The 17230-nt window shown below is 51.5% G+C and overlaps 5 protein-coding genes across 5 annotated transcripts; 3 read left to right on the forward strand and 2 right to left on the reverse strand.

The window, feature by feature from the left end:
- Positions 1 to 414: 414 nt before the first annotated feature.
- On the forward strand, positions 415 to 5303 carry M436DRAFT_54764 (GTPase-activator protein for ras-like GTPase; the record flags this gene model as incomplete). The annotated part of the gene is made up of 2 exons (XM_013568607.1): positions 415 to 4045; positions 4093 to 5303. 2 exons carry the CDS (start codon positions 415 to 417, stop codon positions 5301 to 5303), a joined length of 4842 nt encoding a protein of 1613 aa, XP_013424061.1.
- Positions 5304 to 5961: 658 nt separating this feature from the next.
- Positions 5962 to 10023, forward strand: M436DRAFT_54851 (uncharacterized protein; the record flags this gene model as incomplete). The annotated part of the gene is made up of 2 exons (XM_013568619.1): positions 5962 to 8832; positions 8902 to 10023. The coding sequence occupies 2 exons, from the start codon at positions 5962 to 5964 to the stop codon at positions 10021 to 10023; spliced, it is 3993 nt and encodes a 1330-aa protein (XP_013424073.1).
- Positions 10024 to 10244: 221 nt separating this feature from the next.
- Positions 10245 to 10925, forward strand: M436DRAFT_84979 (uncharacterized protein; the record flags this gene model as incomplete). The annotated part of the gene is made up of 2 exons (XM_013568738.1): positions 10245 to 10549; positions 10610 to 10925. The coding sequence occupies 2 exons, from the start codon at positions 10245 to 10247 to the stop codon at positions 10923 to 10925; spliced, it is 621 nt and encodes a 206-aa protein (XP_013424192.1).
- Positions 10926 to 11815: 890 nt separating this feature from the next.
- M436DRAFT_84980 (uncharacterized protein) lies at positions 11816 to 12616 on the reverse strand (the record flags this gene model as incomplete). Its single annotated transcript, XM_013568739.1, has 3 exons — positions 11816 to 12274; positions 12332 to 12528; positions 12592 to 12616. 3 exons carry the CDS (start codon positions 12614 to 12616, stop codon positions 11816 to 11818), a joined length of 681 nt encoding a protein of 226 aa, XP_013424193.1.
- Positions 12617 to 13139: 523 nt separating this feature from the next.
- On the reverse strand, positions 13140 to 13744 carry M436DRAFT_84981 (RNA-binding domain-containing protein; the record flags this gene model as incomplete). The annotated part of the gene is made up of 2 exons (XM_013568740.1): positions 13140 to 13379; positions 13436 to 13744. 2 exons carry the CDS (start codon positions 13742 to 13744, stop codon positions 13140 to 13142), a joined length of 549 nt encoding a protein of 182 aa, XP_013424194.1.
- Positions 13745 to 17230: the final 3486 nt, after the last annotated feature.

Below are 17230 nucleotides of genomic sequence, written 5' to 3' on the forward strand. Positions count from 1 at the left end.
GCTGTTGTGCGAGTGCCGCTGGGATACGGACAAGTCGGAAACCACACTCCTCCCCCCATTCCTTCAGGGTCGCTCCTTCCATAAGACGCCATGGCATCCTATCTACAAGAATCTCGCAGGCAAGTGCCGGCATCTCCTTCGACGCCTGGGAGCCCGCTGCGCCATACGACTAGCGTATCAACAAGCCATCTACACCACAAACGAGGACTTAGCGAGGCCACCGCTTCGCCAAAAGCAAAAGGCTTCTGGGAGGCCAAGGAGGCTAATGTCGCGCCGCCAGTCACACCTGATCAGTTCCGCACTGCTCTGAGACCACTACAACAGGCCCCCGGCACATCGCCAGAGAAGCCCTCGCCGCATTCGCTATCACATACTCAATCCCACTCACGGTCCAAAAGTTTGCATGACTCTAGAATGGACCCGTTTAACAACAGCACGCCAACCTCCGAGACTGCTTCGCCCATGCCCACGTCACCACCGATGAAGTCTCGACCGCATTCGCTTGCAATCTCCCGCTCCGATTCCATTCGAGCTCCTACCCACGACCGCGGCAACCGCAATTCTGTTCACGTCCACTTCGCCTCGCCCGGCCACATCGAGAAGTCAGAGCTACAAGGCCTGCAAAGATCAGCCACGAAACACTTGCGCACGCTTAGCAAGTTTGCCCAAACTACCGACGATGACGACTTTTCGATCAAGTCGCCTGAGCAAGAGGTGGTTGGTCTGCATGGCCGCAGGAGGTTACAACGCACCATGACAACAAAGGAGAAAAAGGGCACAGAAAGCACCAGCAAGTTTACAAGCAGTTGGGAGGCTAGCAAATGGATGGACCGCCAGCGTCAGTTCTTGCAGGCCTACGAATATCTGTGTCACATTGGTGAAGCCAAAGAGTGGATCGAAGACATCATCCACAAACAGATTCCCGAGATTGTCCAGCTCGAGGAGGGCCTCAGAGACGGTGTTACGCTGGCTGAAGTTGTGCAAGCCATCCACCCTGACCGACCCATCCGCATCTTCAAGCATGAACGTCTGCAGTTCCGCCATTCCGACAACATTGCTCTGTTCTTCCGCTTTCTCGCCGAGATGGAACTGCCCGAACTCTTCCGTTTCGAACTGGTCGACCTGTACGAGAAGAAGAACATTCCCAAGGTCATCTACTGTATCCATGCTCTGTCGTGGCTTCTTTTCCGCAAAGGAGTAGTAGACTTCCGTATTGGCAACCTGGTGGGTCAATTACAGTTTGAGGACCATGAACTCGAGGCCATGCAGAAGGGTCTTGATAAGGCAGGCATTAGTATGCCCAATTTCTCGGGCATGGGAGCCAATTTCGGCGAACCAGAGCCAGAGCCAGAACCCGAGCCCGTCGAGACAGAGGAAGAAAGAATTCAAAGAGAACTTTCTAAACACGAAGCGTTGATCGAGGACTTGCAATCTCAAGTTCGCGGAGCCATGGTCAGATTGAAACTCGGTGACACCATGAATCAGCTATGGGACGCCGAAGAAGCCATCGTCGACCTCCAATCACGAATCCGTGGAGACTTTGCTCGTCAGATCTCAGATTATCGCATGGACATGAAACGGTTTGCTGTTCAGCTGCAGAGTGCTGCTAGAGGCTTTCTCATTCGCAAGCATCGCAGCAACCGGGAGCAGACCTGGAAAAGCCAAGAGAAGCAAGTCGTCACCCTCCAATCATTGTTCCGAGCTCGCAAAGCAAGAGCTGAAGTCAAGCAAATGCGTACACACATGCAGAAGCAGAATATGGGCATCCGCAATCTTCAAGCTGCTATTCGTGGTGCTCTGAGCAGATGGAATGTTAGTGACCAATACGAAGCCACGCGCGAAGCCGAAGAACCAGTTCGCTGGCTTCAAGCAGCAATCAGAGGAGCGATCAAGAGAAAGCAGGTTGAGCGTCAGATTGAAGAAGGTCATGCTTCCGAGGAGCAAGTTATCTCCCTGCAAGCTGCCATTCGAGGTGCTCTCCAGAGAACTCAGGTCCAGCGTCAACTCGAGGACACTCGAGCGTCTGAGCAGGATGTTGTCGCTATGCAAGCCGCGATCAGGGGTATGCTCGAGAGGAAGGGGCATGCCGCAAATGCCGATTTGCTTAGAAAGCATTCGAGGTCTGTCGCAACACTCCAACACGCTATGACTGGCTTCATACAGCGTCGGAAACTTGAACACACTCGCGTATCTCTGGATACCGAGACTCCTGCCTGGCTTGAACTGCAGTCCGCAGCACGTGGACAGAAAGCGAGACGTATATTCAGAAAGCTCAAGTCCGATTTGCAAAAGCAATCGCCTTCGATCGTCGCATTACAGTCCGCCTTCAGAGCCGGCTGTAGCCGTCAGGATGTAAACGCTATCAGAGATGCTCTCAGTTACCGCGAAAACTCGATTCTCACTTTCCAGAGCTCTGCTCGTGGTCATATGTTCCGCAAGAGGCACCATGCCGACATCAACGCTCTCTACACACAAAAGTCAGCGATCCAAGACCTGCAGTCTCTATCGAGAGCCTATCTCGAGCGTCAGAGAGTCTTCGATGTTTTGTGTCAGCTTAACGAGCAAGAGGGCCAGATTGTCGAATTGCAGAGTCTCGCTCGCGCTCTGCTCGACCGCCGCGACATCGGTACTCTTCTTGGCCAACTTGAAGAGGAAGAGGACGCTGTTGTGGAACTTCAGTCTGCCATCCGTGGAACACTCGTGAGGCGAGAATTTGCCGAGAAGCAACGCTTCTACAAGGAAAACATGGAGAAGGTCATCAAGGTCCAGAGCATTATTCGTGCCCGTCAACAAGGTCAAGCCTACAAAAGCTTGACCAGCGGAAAGAACCCACCTGTCGGTACAGTGAAGAACTTTGTCCATCTCCTTAATGACAGCGACTTCGATTTCGATGAGGAGCTTGAGTTTGAGAGACTGCGCAAGACTGTTGTTCAGCGAGTACGACAGAATGAGATGGCTGAGCAATATATCGATCAGCTTGACATCAAGATCGCCTTGCTTGTCAAAAACAAAATCACTCTGGACGAAGTTGTCAAACATCAGCGACACTTTGGTGGCCACATTGGTAGTCTCCTGAACAACACTGAAATCTCGTCTAAGGATCCCTTCGACCTCAAAGCGTTGAACAAAAACTCGAGGAGGAAGCTTGAGCACTATCAGGAGCTGTTTTTCCTCTTGCAAACTCAACCACAATATCTTGCACGTCTCTTCCACAAGTTGAAAGAGCAAGGCATGCCAGAGCAAGAGAGTAAAAGGATTGAGCTTCTCATGATGGGCCTTTTCGGATTTGCGCAGAAACGCAGAGAAGAGTACTACCTCTTGAAGCTAGTAACACGCTCCATCCAAGAAGAAGCAGAGCACAGTGCTTCTCTCCAAGATTACCTCCGGGGTACTTTCTTGTGGAGCAGATTGCTCACTGCTTATGTGAGAAGTCCCCGCGATCGCAAGTACATGCGTGATTTGTTCGGACCACTCGTCAGAGAAAGCATCTTCGAGAACGCAGATTTGGACTTGGAAAGTGACCCGATGCAGATCTACCGTGCTTCGATAAACAACGAAGAGCTCTCTACAGGACAACGCAGTCGCAGAAACCCAGATATTTCACGCGAGGAGGCTATTCGCGACCCCGAGACCAGAGATCTATTTGTTTCGCATTTGCAAGATCTTCGCGATATCTGCGACCACTTCTTCATCCTTCTTGAGGAGACTCTGCCCCGTATGCCATACGGTTTGAGATTCATTGCCCAGCAAACTTTCAACACGCTCGTGACCATCTTCCCTGGAGAGAACCAGCAGCATCTCCTCCAAGTGGTCGGCCACTGGCTCTGGAAGGCCTACCTGGCTCCTGCGTTGACTCAACCAGAGATGTGGGGCATCATCGACCGAGGTCTGAGCCCCATACACAAGCGGAACCTGGGTGAAGTTAGCAAGGTCCTCAGTCAGGTATACGCTGGCAGGCTGTTTGGCGGAGACCACATCTACCTGCAGCCTCTGAACACATGGGTTGGCGAGGCCATTGGGAGAATGGAGGAACTCCTTGTATCGCGTAAGTCTTCGATTGCTCCTTGACTACATATTGCTAACATTTTCTAGTCATCGATATCCCCGAACCCGAGCAGCAATTTGACATTGATGAATTCAACGATCTCTTCGCCCGTGTCAAGCCCACACTGTACATCAAGATGGCAGATATCTTCGCCATTCACCATCTTGTAACGAACGAGATGTCACACCTATCCGACCCAGATGATGTCCTACGCGAGATCATTCGCGAGCTCGGTAGTGCTCAAAGCAACGAGAACGAGATGATGGGTGTGGGCTCAAACGAGATCAGTCTGCAGCTGACTCCCAAGTTCCACGACAAGCAAGATCCGGAAGCCGATCTCAAGCAGCTCTTCATGGAAACCAAACGCCTCGTCTTGTTCATTATCAGGGTACAAGCTGGAGCTAACCTGCTTGAGATCCTTGTCCGTCCTATCACACCTGAGGATGATGACAAGTGGTTTGCACTGCTGGATGAAGAGGCTATGGATCTGAAGCACAATCCAAGAGCACCTTCAGCATACTCTGGTATGGTGGAAGACGAACCAGCATCAACTCTCCTGGACATTACTTCAATGTCGTACGCCGAAGTCAAGAGTGCAGCTCTCGAGAACATTCTGGTGCTCGAGCAAGAAGGAAAGGTCAACAGGCACAACCAGTACCAAGATCTGCTCAACGCCATCGCTATCGACATCAGAACAAAACATCGTCGTCGTGTGCAGAGAACTCGCGAATTGGACGGTGTCCGTGCTACGCTTACTCAGCTCGACTCGAAGGCATCATACCTGGACGAGCAACTGCAGAGTTACAACGACTATATCGAGCAAGCCATGGTCACGCTGCAGAACAAGAAGGGTAAGAAGCGATTCTTGCTGCCTTTTACAAAGCAATACAATCACGAGCGTGAACTGGCTCGATCCGGTCGCACACCGAAGTTCGGCTCCTACAAGTACTCAGCACGTTCTCTCGCCGAGAAGGGTGTGCTCGTTAGTTGGGATGGATATGATGCAACTCAATGGAATCGTATCAACGTCACGATCTCTTCAGACGAGGTTGGCGTGTTCCACATTGAGGGGAGCATGGGCAGTCTTATGATGCCAGGCGCCAGCGCTTCCGTACCACTCGACGACCTCCTCCAGGCACAATTCGACAACCATCAATTCATGAACCTGTTCCGCGGAACAGGTGGTGAAGGTGGGTTGAAGTTGAACGTCAATCTCTTCTTGCATTTGGTCTTCAAGAAGTTTTACCGTGAAGAGTAGAGGGTTGGGATGCGACCTTCCTCACATAATGCCGATATGCCCTTTTCGTGTCTCTTTTTCTCGATTCTTACCCCCTTTTCTTTACTCTCAAGACATCAATTCCTCCTCCTCTGTTTATATAATACGACTCCTATGGACTTTTTACGGCACGCGGACAGGGCGAACAAGACGAATATAGGGCCTGGCCATATGGCGATTTCTTTTCTACGAGTTTGAGCAGAGTCGTGGTTGTGGTTCGCCATGGCGGTATGGTTGTTGAGCATAGAATACCCACTTGATGTCAATGTTACGTTCTAATATCTCCAATGTCCTCCTGCTTGAATCGGCTTGTGAATGAACCGAGATAACACCGAATGTTGTTGATGACTGTTGCCTTCACAGTCGTTCAGAACAAAGTGCCTACATAACTCGGGAAGGCTTTTGTGCACTTTCTTGGCAACCGGCTCTAAGAAGAAACGCCGACACCTTCGTGACTTCCATCTATAATATCTGACGGCCTCACACCTCAAATTGTGTGCAAGGCATAAGCCTACGCGTGGATAACGTGTTTGGATAAAACACGATCTGTCATCAGAATCATTAATCGTCGCGTAGTTCGCGATCAGATGACCGCTAAATTGCACCTCTCCAGGATGTTATAGATTGGTCATCTGCCTTCATGAATCCTGAACAGCCGCGCAGAGCGGCGACTGTGCCTCTGCCTGTTCCTCAAAGTCATCAGAATCCGCCGCCAGCTCCGCCTCTACCCCCACAACAACGAGCCCGCAATGCCCTGAACAGGTTCCTCGGATTTCCTGCCAGAGCTGCTGATGCAGACGGCGATGGACGCGACGGCAGTGGCTCGGGATTGAAGGATGTTCAAAGACTTCCAAGCTTGTCCGCGTACAATGCCAGCGCTAGCCACAAGACAGGACTAGAAATCAACTCATTGTCTATCAACGACGAGGGAAGTCATGCTATTCTTGCTGGACGAGATATTCTCAAGACTATTCGGGTTGACGAGGGAAGTTGTACAGAAGACATCAACATCCGAGCCGCCATTCGAAATTACAACGCCCACACCTCTGGGAGGTCAAAGGACAACATCAACGTATCTGACGTTGCTTGGGGAAAGGGCAGCTTTGGCAACTACATTGCCGCTGCGAACGCCAACGGGCCTATCACGTTATATGACCTCAACCATCCGGGTATCGAAGTTGCGCAACTGAAAGAGCACCGTCGGCAAATCCACAGGGTGACGTTTAATCCTCATGCTGGTCAACACTTCCTTTCCGCTAGTCAGGATGGTACCGTTCGACTTTGGGATCTTCGCGATGTCAGGAGAGATGCCAACACATTTCCAAGCAGATTTACCACCAGCGGGCAGAACGAGGGAGTTCGAGATGTCAAGTGGTCTCCAACTGATATCTTTGAGCTAGCCATGTGTACGGATGGTGGCTTTGTTCAGAGATGGGATACTCGCAAGCTCAAAAGCCCTTTGACGCGTATCGCGGCTCATACTGGTCCTTGTGCAACAATTGACTGGCATCCTGATGGTAAACACCTACTCAGCGCCAGTTCAGACAAGACAGTCAAAGTCTGGAACATCTCCGCTGAAGGTAGAAGACACAAGGCTGTCTACGAGATCAAGACGCCACATCCCTTGCGTCATGCTAGATGGAGACCACCTTGTCAGTCATCATGGCCATCAGGTCGGGCTACAAGACAATGTACTCAGATTGTCACATCATACGAGCGTGATCATCCTATCGTGCATATCTGGGACTTTCGAAGACCTTGGTTGCCCTTTCGAGAGATGGAAGGCTACCAGACTGCGCCGACAGATCTTCTGTGGCATTCTCAAGACTTACTATGGACAGTCAATAGAGAAGGCATGTTTCTTCAGCATGATATCAAGTATGCTCGGAAAGTTATGGACAAACGCAACATGCAGGCTTTCGCTATCTCCCCGCTTGGAGAGTTCAGTTTGGTAACTCAGAAACGAGCGACTCGTCTTAGACCAGGACTCAATCGCGACGATAGCGAAGCGTTCATTCGTCAACGGCGATCTGGCCTCTCACCTTCTGAGATAGCTGGACAGGGTAACACTTCTAGTCGAGGATCGCATGACGATACCATAGACGACACTTTTCTGAGCAGCTCTTATGGCAAGCGCCATACAAGATCTCCTAGTGCGAGAATTGGTAAATCACATAACGAATCACCGCCAGCATATGATGTGGGACCTACTCGGACAGTTAGCCTCGAAGACGTGTTGAAGGCGGGTCGAGCATATAAGCCAGGTCAAAGTGCTGCTCGTGGACGTCTTCCTGGAAGTCCAAACTTGTTGCTTCTTCAGTACTTCGCAAAGCATTATAGAACACGAGTTCTCCCCGAACCACCTTCGGTCGATGCTTTCCTGAAAGTGCATGAGACATTTGAGCACAACGCCAATCACGTTCAGAAGGCATCAATGTATCGCTTGGCTCAGTCGTGGAGGATCATGGGTCGAGCGGTCATGACAGAGCTGCTAGGTAGAGCGAATCATCACCGTGCATTGAGAGCAAAGAACGACTCCGGCCCTCGCAAAAGCTTGTTAGACGAGTCTCCGTTTGCCAGAAGGACAAGGAGGTGGCTCGGTTCAACAGAGCGCAGATTAAGCTCAAAGCCCGGAACACCATTGAGTCGGCCACTGAGGACGATGGAATCTCTCTCGACTGTTCAGCCCGACAGTACTTCCAACGTTCCTACACCAATTGCACGACCTGTGAAAGACCGACACGAGTCTGAACGAGCTCCGCTCAAGGAGATCGACACGGACGAAAGCCTCACACTACCGCCTTCGCTTTTGACTCCCTCTGAGATTCAAGAAAATATCGAGGGACAGAACCGAGCTACATTACAGGTAGTGGACCACCGAGGTATTGAACATCGTAATTCATGGTATGGCTCCGTTCAGAACTATCAGGAGAAACGAGAGGCGATCAGCAACTGGAGACAACCTCTCAAAGAACCGCTTAATCTCGAGGATGGGCCTAGCGAACGTCCTAAACCCACGAGATATAATTCAGATGAGAGTTTCGGTATGTTCCCGTCTTTGTCTTCTCGAGATGCTTCAGGACCAGCTTCTTCCGTGGCTAGTAGGTCGGACCTTATGGAAGCCGTCCAGGAGAACCTTCGGTCAGAAGGCTCATATGGTTCGATGCATCTGGGGAGTAGCTCGTCATCTGAGCCCATTCCAAGTCGAAGCTATCAGACTAGACAGGGCATTCCAGAAGATCAGAGTCAAGACAGTGTTCTTGTGTCTTCCTCGGAAAGTGAACAAGAAGGCCTTGCTATACTTCCTGCGCCCACAGAGAACAAAGATGCCCCAGCAAGAGACATACCTCGGGATATGCAGACTTTGGCCTTGAACAATCAGCAGAGTTTCACGTCAGAGAATGACAACTTTGCCGATCGACGAAAGCTTTCCGATGATCTTGAGAACATGGAGGCCAGTGGCACCATTATCCCACACCGACACTCTAGGCAGCTCGGGCGATCGAAAGAAGTGTCTATAACCAGGCCAACAACTCTCGCGCATGCCACAGAGAGCGCACCAGCTTTGGTGCCGTCGAAGAATGCCTCTGTAGACTCGACAAAAACGCCGTTCATTACAGCAGACTTCCTAGCGTCTGACTACAACATCGATGCTGAGAAGGACAAACCATTCCGCGTGATCAACATGCTCAACCATCTGCTCGACTACCATACTGTCAAGGTGCCTGATGCGCAAGCAGCGACCAACTTCATCTTCATGTTGACGCCCCTGCTTCCCGAGACACATGCACTGCCACAACCGAGTATTGACGCCACCATCACTGTGTACAGCGAGTATTTTACAGCCATGGGATACAGCGACATGGAAATATACAGCTTGTTCTCGACATCGTTTGAACATCTCATCAAGGCTGGGCTGCAGCCTCTACAAGCAGAGAGCATTATCAGTACCTACCATAGCCAGCTGCAACATCTCGGACTATTCAGTCATGCTGCGTATTTGCGTCGCGTCAGCTACCCCATGTATCCATCAGTCTACGAGGGTGGCTTGAAAGACACCCAAGTGAGCTTCATGTGTGGTAGCTGCAGAAAACCCATCAACACTCCTAACAAGATGCGCTGCGAAAATTGCACGCAGCGACAAGACCCATGTCCAATCTGCTGGTGCGACACAAGTCCCTTCGAAGGTCCTGCCAAGATTAAGACTCGAGCAGGAGGCAACAGAAGCTCTGTCGTCGAGCCCTTCATTCATCCAGCCAGAACCGGAAATGATAGCGACGACGAGACAGCCAACATCGAAGCCGTAGAGGTACAGAAGAACACCTTGTACTCTGCCTGCTTGCTCTGCAACCACTCAGCTCATGCAGCTTGTCTGCGGACGTGGCACTCGCCGCCTCCATCCCACATCGATGTTTCTCCAACAGATGTGTCGACTTCTGGAGGCGCTTGTCCCACACCTGGCTGCCTTTGCGCATGTACACCAGGTGCTCGACGGAACGAGATGATGGACACTGTTGAGCGGAAGGAGCGAGAGAAGAGTGTACGCGACGACGATTGGGTTGTGGCCGAGTCGAGGGCTGCGCAGACGGCTGCTACGTTGGCCGGTGGTAGGAAGAGGAGCGGATTGAGTACTACGATGCCGGTTGAGGAGGTTGGCAGCGGCAGACGGGAGAGAAGGAGCGTAGGATTCAAAACGGGCTAGTTTTCCTAGAATCTGGAAGCTTTAATGAATCGTTCTTCCGAAGCAGGGGCTACCTTGAATTGTTTCGCACCTTCCTACACAACCATTTCCATGTGACGCGCCGATCTGTTACTCGATGGCTCTTTCTCGCTTTCCCACCTTCAACCGACTCCGATTTCAAGCTCTGCTTCTCTCCCATCAGCGTCGACAATCGTCTTAGCATCATCCACCCACCATCTACCATGACTTCCGATCATAACATCCCTGACCACACCAATACCAACCGCAAGAGAGCCGCCGCCAACAACGAAGTCCCACCACCCAAACGCCATCACCCCGATGCCGTCGATCAACTCCTAGAGACCATCAAGTTTCAACAGCAGCAAATCAACAAGGCTACAGATATCTGGGTGCGTCTCAAAGGCGGCGAAGACAAGCTGGGCGATGCCAATACCATCTTCCTTGGCCTAGTCAAGTCTGCCATGTACAGTGGAAGTCTGGCTGTCAAGTTGGTTGAGAATCAGGAAGATGATGTTGCTGAGCATGAGTAGGCTTTACCACTGTCACTACATTTCACATCTTCGACACTAACACTGGTGTAACATAGAGGACACCTCGACAAACGCTTCAGCGACCTGGAAACCTCGCTCAGAGAAGAGCAAAACTCGAGACTCCAAATCATCGAATACGACATTGCAGCAGACATCGAATATGAGGCAAACGAAGCAGTCGAAGACATCCTCTTCGGTGAAAGGCTCGCCGCAGCAATCAGTAATGCCGTTGCTCAAGATCCAGATGTGGTGTGTGATGAAGAGTTGATGGAGATGAAGAAGTTTGTGCGTGCACAGATGAAGCTTGCTAAGGATGCTCCCGAGACTTCTCAGGATGTTCTACGTGAGCACGAGGTCGAGATTGGACTTTGAGGACGGGTTGTTGTGGACTGAGTCTTTTGCGCTGCATATTGTTGCTGTTTGAGATGGAATCAAGAAGAGGGTGGAAAGAATGTATATCGTTATGCTTGTTCTTGCTTGGACCACACTGGAGTACAAATTAACCCTTTCCCCACGCTGACAGTACGTTCTGTACGTCACCTATAGAAATGCACAATGCTGACGATAAGTGGACGTATATCCGAAGAAGTCAGCTGTGTTGCATCATCGCTCTGGACACAGCTTGCTTCTCGAAGAACCATATGCAACTTAATAGGCAAACAAGTCCTCTCCATCTCAATACGGGAGTCCAAATACCATCTATCATAATGCACAATATTGTGGATCATTAGACGGATATCCAAAGAAAGCAGCTGTGCTTGCTTCATCTCTTTGGATAGTGCTTGCTTCATGGAGATCATTGTGCCTTTCTGTAACTAAATCTAGACATACCTAGTAACACCGAGATAGCCAATCTCCAACCTGACAGCACATTCCGAACGACATGTATAGAAATGCACAATACAAATGAGAGTTGGATGTACGTACAAAAGAGAGCAGCTACTTGTTTCCATTTCTCTGGACATCGCTCGCTTCTCAAAGTAAACTGTGCATTTCTGTAGCTGTGTACTAATCATATCTACCCATAGGGGATGAAGAAGAGTACCAACTCTCCAGAGCCAACAGTACTTCGGATAGCGACTATAGCAATGCACAGTGTTGACGAGAACTTCATGTATATCCAGAGAAAGCAGCTGTTTTCTTTCGTCTCACTGGACATCTACAACATCAAACATCACTTTCTGCACACGCACAGTCAGAGTTCCCAAGGAGATCATCATATTATTACATGTTATTACAAGAAAAAGAACTTCTCCCTACTCCTACACACCCCACCTACGACCGCGCACCTCCACCGTGCCACGGCTCACCACAACCGAAGCACCAGACGACGAGCTCGAAGAGAAGCCCGACTGCAACCCCGTGGTGTCAGGGGTATACTCCACACCACGGGGTCCGTCGTGCTCCTCCTCCTTCTTCTTTTTCTTCTCCTCCTCATCCTCGTCCTCCACACCGACAAAGCACTCGGAGGGAGCAGAGGGGGGCAGCGAGGGAGAGACCAGGGCGACCACAGGGGGCAGGCGGCCAGAAAGAGACCAGGGGTTACCCTGCACAAAGCCAGAGTTGGCGTCGGGGCCAGCGGGACCGAAGAGAGAAGAGCCAGCGCTGCTGACTGGCTGCACAGTGGCAGCAGGGGGCACGTAGGGAGGGCGGAGGGGGCTGCGGGCGGGGATGGGGGGAGGGGTCGAGGGCGCGCGGGCGAGAATCTCCTCATCAGTCTCCTATTTCATGCTACAATTAGGCCAGGTGGAAGCAAACTACGATCGCAACGCACGAACCTCGACTGAAAAATCTATGAGCAGGCCGGGAGCAGTGAACACATTGGGCCTGTTGACCGGAGGTCGAGAAGGAGGCCGGGTTCTCTCGGCAGCAAGGATGCGAGCGTCGTCGCGCTCGATCTCCAAGGTGGTCATGAATCTGCCATCCCGGTCGCGACGCAGGATGGGAGGCTTGTCGAGGGCGGCGAGGGTGAGCGCTTGAAGATTGTATGAGTACCCGAGTGTCGATGCGCCTAGAGGGCGAAGAATGGTGGACTTACACTTGGAAGAACCTCTACCGTGCATGATTGCTGGTGGTGGTGGTAGTGGTTGTGTTGTCTTGAATGAGGATAGCTGTGTGACACAGAAAGAATGTGTTGGGTAAAGGCACGAGAGAGAAAGGTGAAACTGAAAGAGTTGTTAGCAATTGAAGCAAAAATCCAGGCGCCGGCGACATCATCATCGCATCGTTGCCTGAGGCTAGCGACGAGGACGATGTGAAGCCGCAGTGGGAGCATCTCTCAGACTTACCGAATGGGACTTTTGATTACCACCGACTTGTCTATCATGGCGACAAGCCGGCTACATGTTGATATTCGCTGCTTTCCTTGGTCCTCATCATCCTTCGTTTCCTCGAATCTACACCAGAGGCAGCGCCCTCGATCCACCAGCTCCATGCTCATCTCGAACTTTGCTCGCCATCTTTCGAGTCCTCTTCTGGTGGTGCTTCAGTCGTTGCGGGTCCTTGTTCGCATGTATCGAGCCAGTTTTGGACGAGCGGGCGGCTCCATCTCCGTCGTGGTTCCTTCCATCCTGCCGATTTCGATCTCTACTCGATATCCTCGTCATCGTCGTCTCTGCGGGCGCCGGGGCTTCTGCTTCTGTTTCTGGACTTTCCACCACGAGCAGGGCCACCGCGCGACTGGTTGTTGTTGTTGTTCTTGGTAGGTGGAGGGCGTACAAAGGCAAAGTCGACAGAGATGGTCTGGTCGAGCAACTTTGTGCCATTGGCGCCTTCGACGGCAGCCTTTGCCTCGTCCAGTGTGGGGAATTCGATCAAGACGTAGCCCTATGGGGTGCCATCAGTATCTTATGCTGCTTCTTGGACGTATGGGCTATACACACCTTGACGTAACCGGTTCTGCGATCGAGGTTCATGTGCAGGTTCTTGATCTCGCCATAGTCGCCGAACAGCTCTTGGAGGTCCTCCTCGCTGGCTTCCTCATGGACATTGGTGGCCATGACGATCCAGCCTTCGATGGAACGAACAGCCACAGCTCCAGTCGAAGTACGTGTCTCGGGACCAGTAGGAGCGTTGCGCTTGGCTTCGGGTGACTGGGATGGAGAGGGCGAACGGCCTTGATCCTGTGCCTGTTCCTGCTCTTGCTCTTCTTGCTGGGGCTGCTGATCGACGTCCATCTCGGTGTCGGCCATTGTTGCAAAGGAAAGTGTGAGACGCGTCTGTGTTCGCTAAGGTACGCGATGGATGATGCTGGAAGAGATACAGTGGTCGGCTGAGAAGCTTCGAACGATACAAAATGTATGTTCAGTGGGTGAAGAATTGATATGAGTGACGAATTGTTGTCTTGCAAGTACAAATGCTCGTGTCGCGTTGCGAGACCTCAGTGACGATCTACCGGCCGTCGGTTGATCTTTCCCTCCGACATCCGACGTCCTGGCTGCTCCTGCCACCCGGACCTTGGATATATCCTTCCTCTTCTCGACTCTCATCGTCGATACCACATAGATTATGGCCATGTGGGAGCAGAAGAATAAAGCGGCAAGTCATATGATCCTAGACTATGGGACTTCAAGTGTTGAGGATATCGGTTATGGATCTATGGCACGAATTCTCATTCAGAGTTAATCTAGACCAGACAGCGAGCAGATAGTATGCGTGAAGCATGGCACCAAGTTGCTCGAGTTGCACCACAAGCCGGACTACAAGCACGTCGACGACATTACGCGAGTACAAATGATGCCTTATAATGCCGTTTCTCCAAGTCTGTCTTAAATCGCTGAAGAATGTTCAGCTACTTGCGATTACTGTCGACCTTGGAGTCAGTAATACCATCCAGGCTTCGTCGCCAGCAACCGTTGAGCAACAATTCTCATGACGTCGTTCTACGATTCTCACTTTGGTGCGTAATGATCTTGTCACAAGAAGATAAATGGAAGATTGTGATGCTATCCAGATTTTTACACGGAAGGTGCAACTCAGACATGGTTTGTCCGATGCCGGCAGATGACCGTGGGCTGTGATATTCAGATAGATTTCTCTACGGGTTACGGCTGCGTCCTGTACTATCTACGCCGCTCAGTATACCCCACTATAGTCGTCTACTTGTTTCGAGATACTTTGATACGGGGACGAAGAAGATCAAGGCTGATTGTACTGCCCTGAGAATGGACTCACACTGCCGGCACACAACCTTCCATAAATTGGCAGCACCCATAGACCAAACCTTGTGAGGCACAGCTGGGTGGAGTGACTATTGTTTGCTCCATAATTCAATGAGCTTGGTAGAAGCCCAAATTCTCGAGGATCGCCAGCCATGTTGCTGGTGCAAAGTTCAGTCCGGACTTCCAGAGAGTGGATGATTTGAACCGAAGAGAGTCGACCGATGCCCAAGGAAGATCAAACATGAACCTTTGCACGTAAGAAGAGAAGAAGTGTGTTCATCATATATTCAGAGAGAAAGATCAATATCCGCCAGACTTACAATTCAGAGGAAGCTATCTATGCCGATTGCTTCCTTGTCAACATCATTGCGTTGGAGAAGGTTAGAGGCATACCAATGAGACGCTGTTAGTGATACTGGCTTTTCCGAATCGTCATTTTCCATCGCCAAGCAAATAGAGCAACACTTAGCTGCTGAGCAGTCGCTTCTTTGTGAGATAGTCTCCACGGCGCTGCTTTGCCCACCTTTGTTCCCATCCATCACAGAATAAGTCTTTGACGACGCGATTTGTGCATAGAACCCTAACCTTGTGCATCGAGCACGTCATCGGGACCTTGGACAACGCCAGTGACATTTGCCTCGACAGGGGCCAGGTAAGTCTCGCCACCTTTGTCTGGAGTAAAGGCATACCTGGGCATTTGGGCCATCTTTTCTTCAGGAGACACTTCTTGGTCAGAGTAGACCAGACGTGTAGCCTTCTTGGACTTCTTGCTTGCGCTTTCGGCCTCCTTCTCCGGAGCTGGAGTAGGTGTCGGTTGTTGTGATGGGGCAGACTTTGCGGATTGCTGAGCCGCAGCCCCCGATATAAGTTCATCCACGCTTGTCGCGTTAGCACCAGACTCTTGTGAGGGAGCAACAGGACCACCCATGTTTCCACTGTGCATCTCGGCGAGTTGCTCTCTACTGACATGAGGGGCATTGAAAGTAGGACGCTGCGGTAGGCCTGGAGCTGAAGGAAGGCTATTCTGGCGGGTCGGCAGTTCCTGTGCAGGCGGGCTCATTGGTGCAGCATGGCGCGAGTTTTGGTACTGAGGCGGACTTGCCGAGTGTGGCGGGTAGGCATACTGAGCAGGAGGAGGAACAAAAGGCGCAGGATGGCCCTGACCATACGGCTGTGAGGGTGAAAAGGATGGCTGGGACCCAAACTGACCTGGCGGGAACGGCCCTGGGGGTGCTCCGTACGGCGACTCACCATAGTTGAATGGTGGAGGTTGTGGCTGTCCGTAGCCAGCAGGGGCTTGGCCATACGGTTGTGGAGGATAAGCTGTAGGCGGTGGGCTAGCAGCTTGTGGTGCTGAAGGAGGAGGGAAGCTCGACTGGTATTGGGGAGGAGTGGCGACGTCGGCCTTGATGCGAATTAGTTTTAGGTGTAGGCATTTGACGTGACAGCGAAACTTACAGGAGTATCAGGAGCGCTTCCTAGGCCTGACTTCTCAGCGGCCTTTCTTGCCTTGTGCTCAGCCAAGCGTGCCTTCAACTCGGCTGGTGACTCGAGCTTAGGCTTCTTTGTACCTGCAGCTCCCTGGATCGAGGAACCAGGAACGGGATTGCCTGTAGCAGCGCGACGGTCGGCCTCGGCTGCAAAGAATTCGTGGCTAACGCGCTGGTTGTGTTGTTGCATGACATCGTCGGGAATGCCTTCCATACCGAAAATCTCGATGTCAGGGGCGGAACGGTTGGGCAGAGCATTCTCCACCGTAGTCAGATTCTCCTTGTGTACTTGGTTCATGTGAACGGACAAACCTGCTCTCAGTCAGCTCCAGCCTGATTCTCATAGTTCGCGTCAACTTACCTCCGGCTGTGTTGAGTCTGCGTCCACATCTGTCACACTTGTAGTGTTTTGCCTTTTGATGTGAGATTAGAATCTTCAGATCGTCAAAGTCGCGTTCGCAGTAGTAGCACCATGGACGCGCAAGCACCTCCTCGATATCGGGGTGACCGCGCTTCTTCTTGCCCATTGTGTGTGAGAGGTAAAGGTGATCGGAGTGGAGAGGAGGAGTGAATATGTGATATGGTCCAAGGAGCAGCTGTCGATGACCGCGTTCAGGAAGTGACGATGCCTGGCAGCTGCAAGGACGGCATTTTCCGTGTCTTGTTAGTCGCGTTACTTCCTTCTCCTCGCAGCAAAATTTCCTTCCGATACACTTCACATGCATATCATGCTTTGGCAGTTACTCGAGATTCCAGAGTTCTGTCATCTGCTAACTCATGCTTCTAGACTCATGGTAAGTACATGTGTCGATAGAACACGCAACACCCCAAACCCAGCCACTTGCTCCATTACCAGGACAGTGTCGAGGTCTTTCTGCTTCGGCGGGAAGAGCGGTCTGTCTGTTTCGCGTCTTGCGTCCAGGCAATGCCGTGGGATGGTATAGGGGAGGCGGAGAGTCTTGTACTTTCTGCTGAAACGTTGCAAGACAAAACAATTGGTTGCCTCATAGTTCATACTTTCACCGTC

Source organism: Aureobasidium namibiae, assembly GCF_000721765.1.
Source record: "Aureobasidium namibiae CBS 147.97 unplaced genomic scaffold scaffold_18, whole genome shotgun sequence".
NCBI classification, from domain to species: domain Eukaryota; kingdom Fungi; phylum Ascomycota; class Dothideomycetes; order Dothideales; family Saccotheciaceae; genus Aureobasidium; species Aureobasidium namibiae.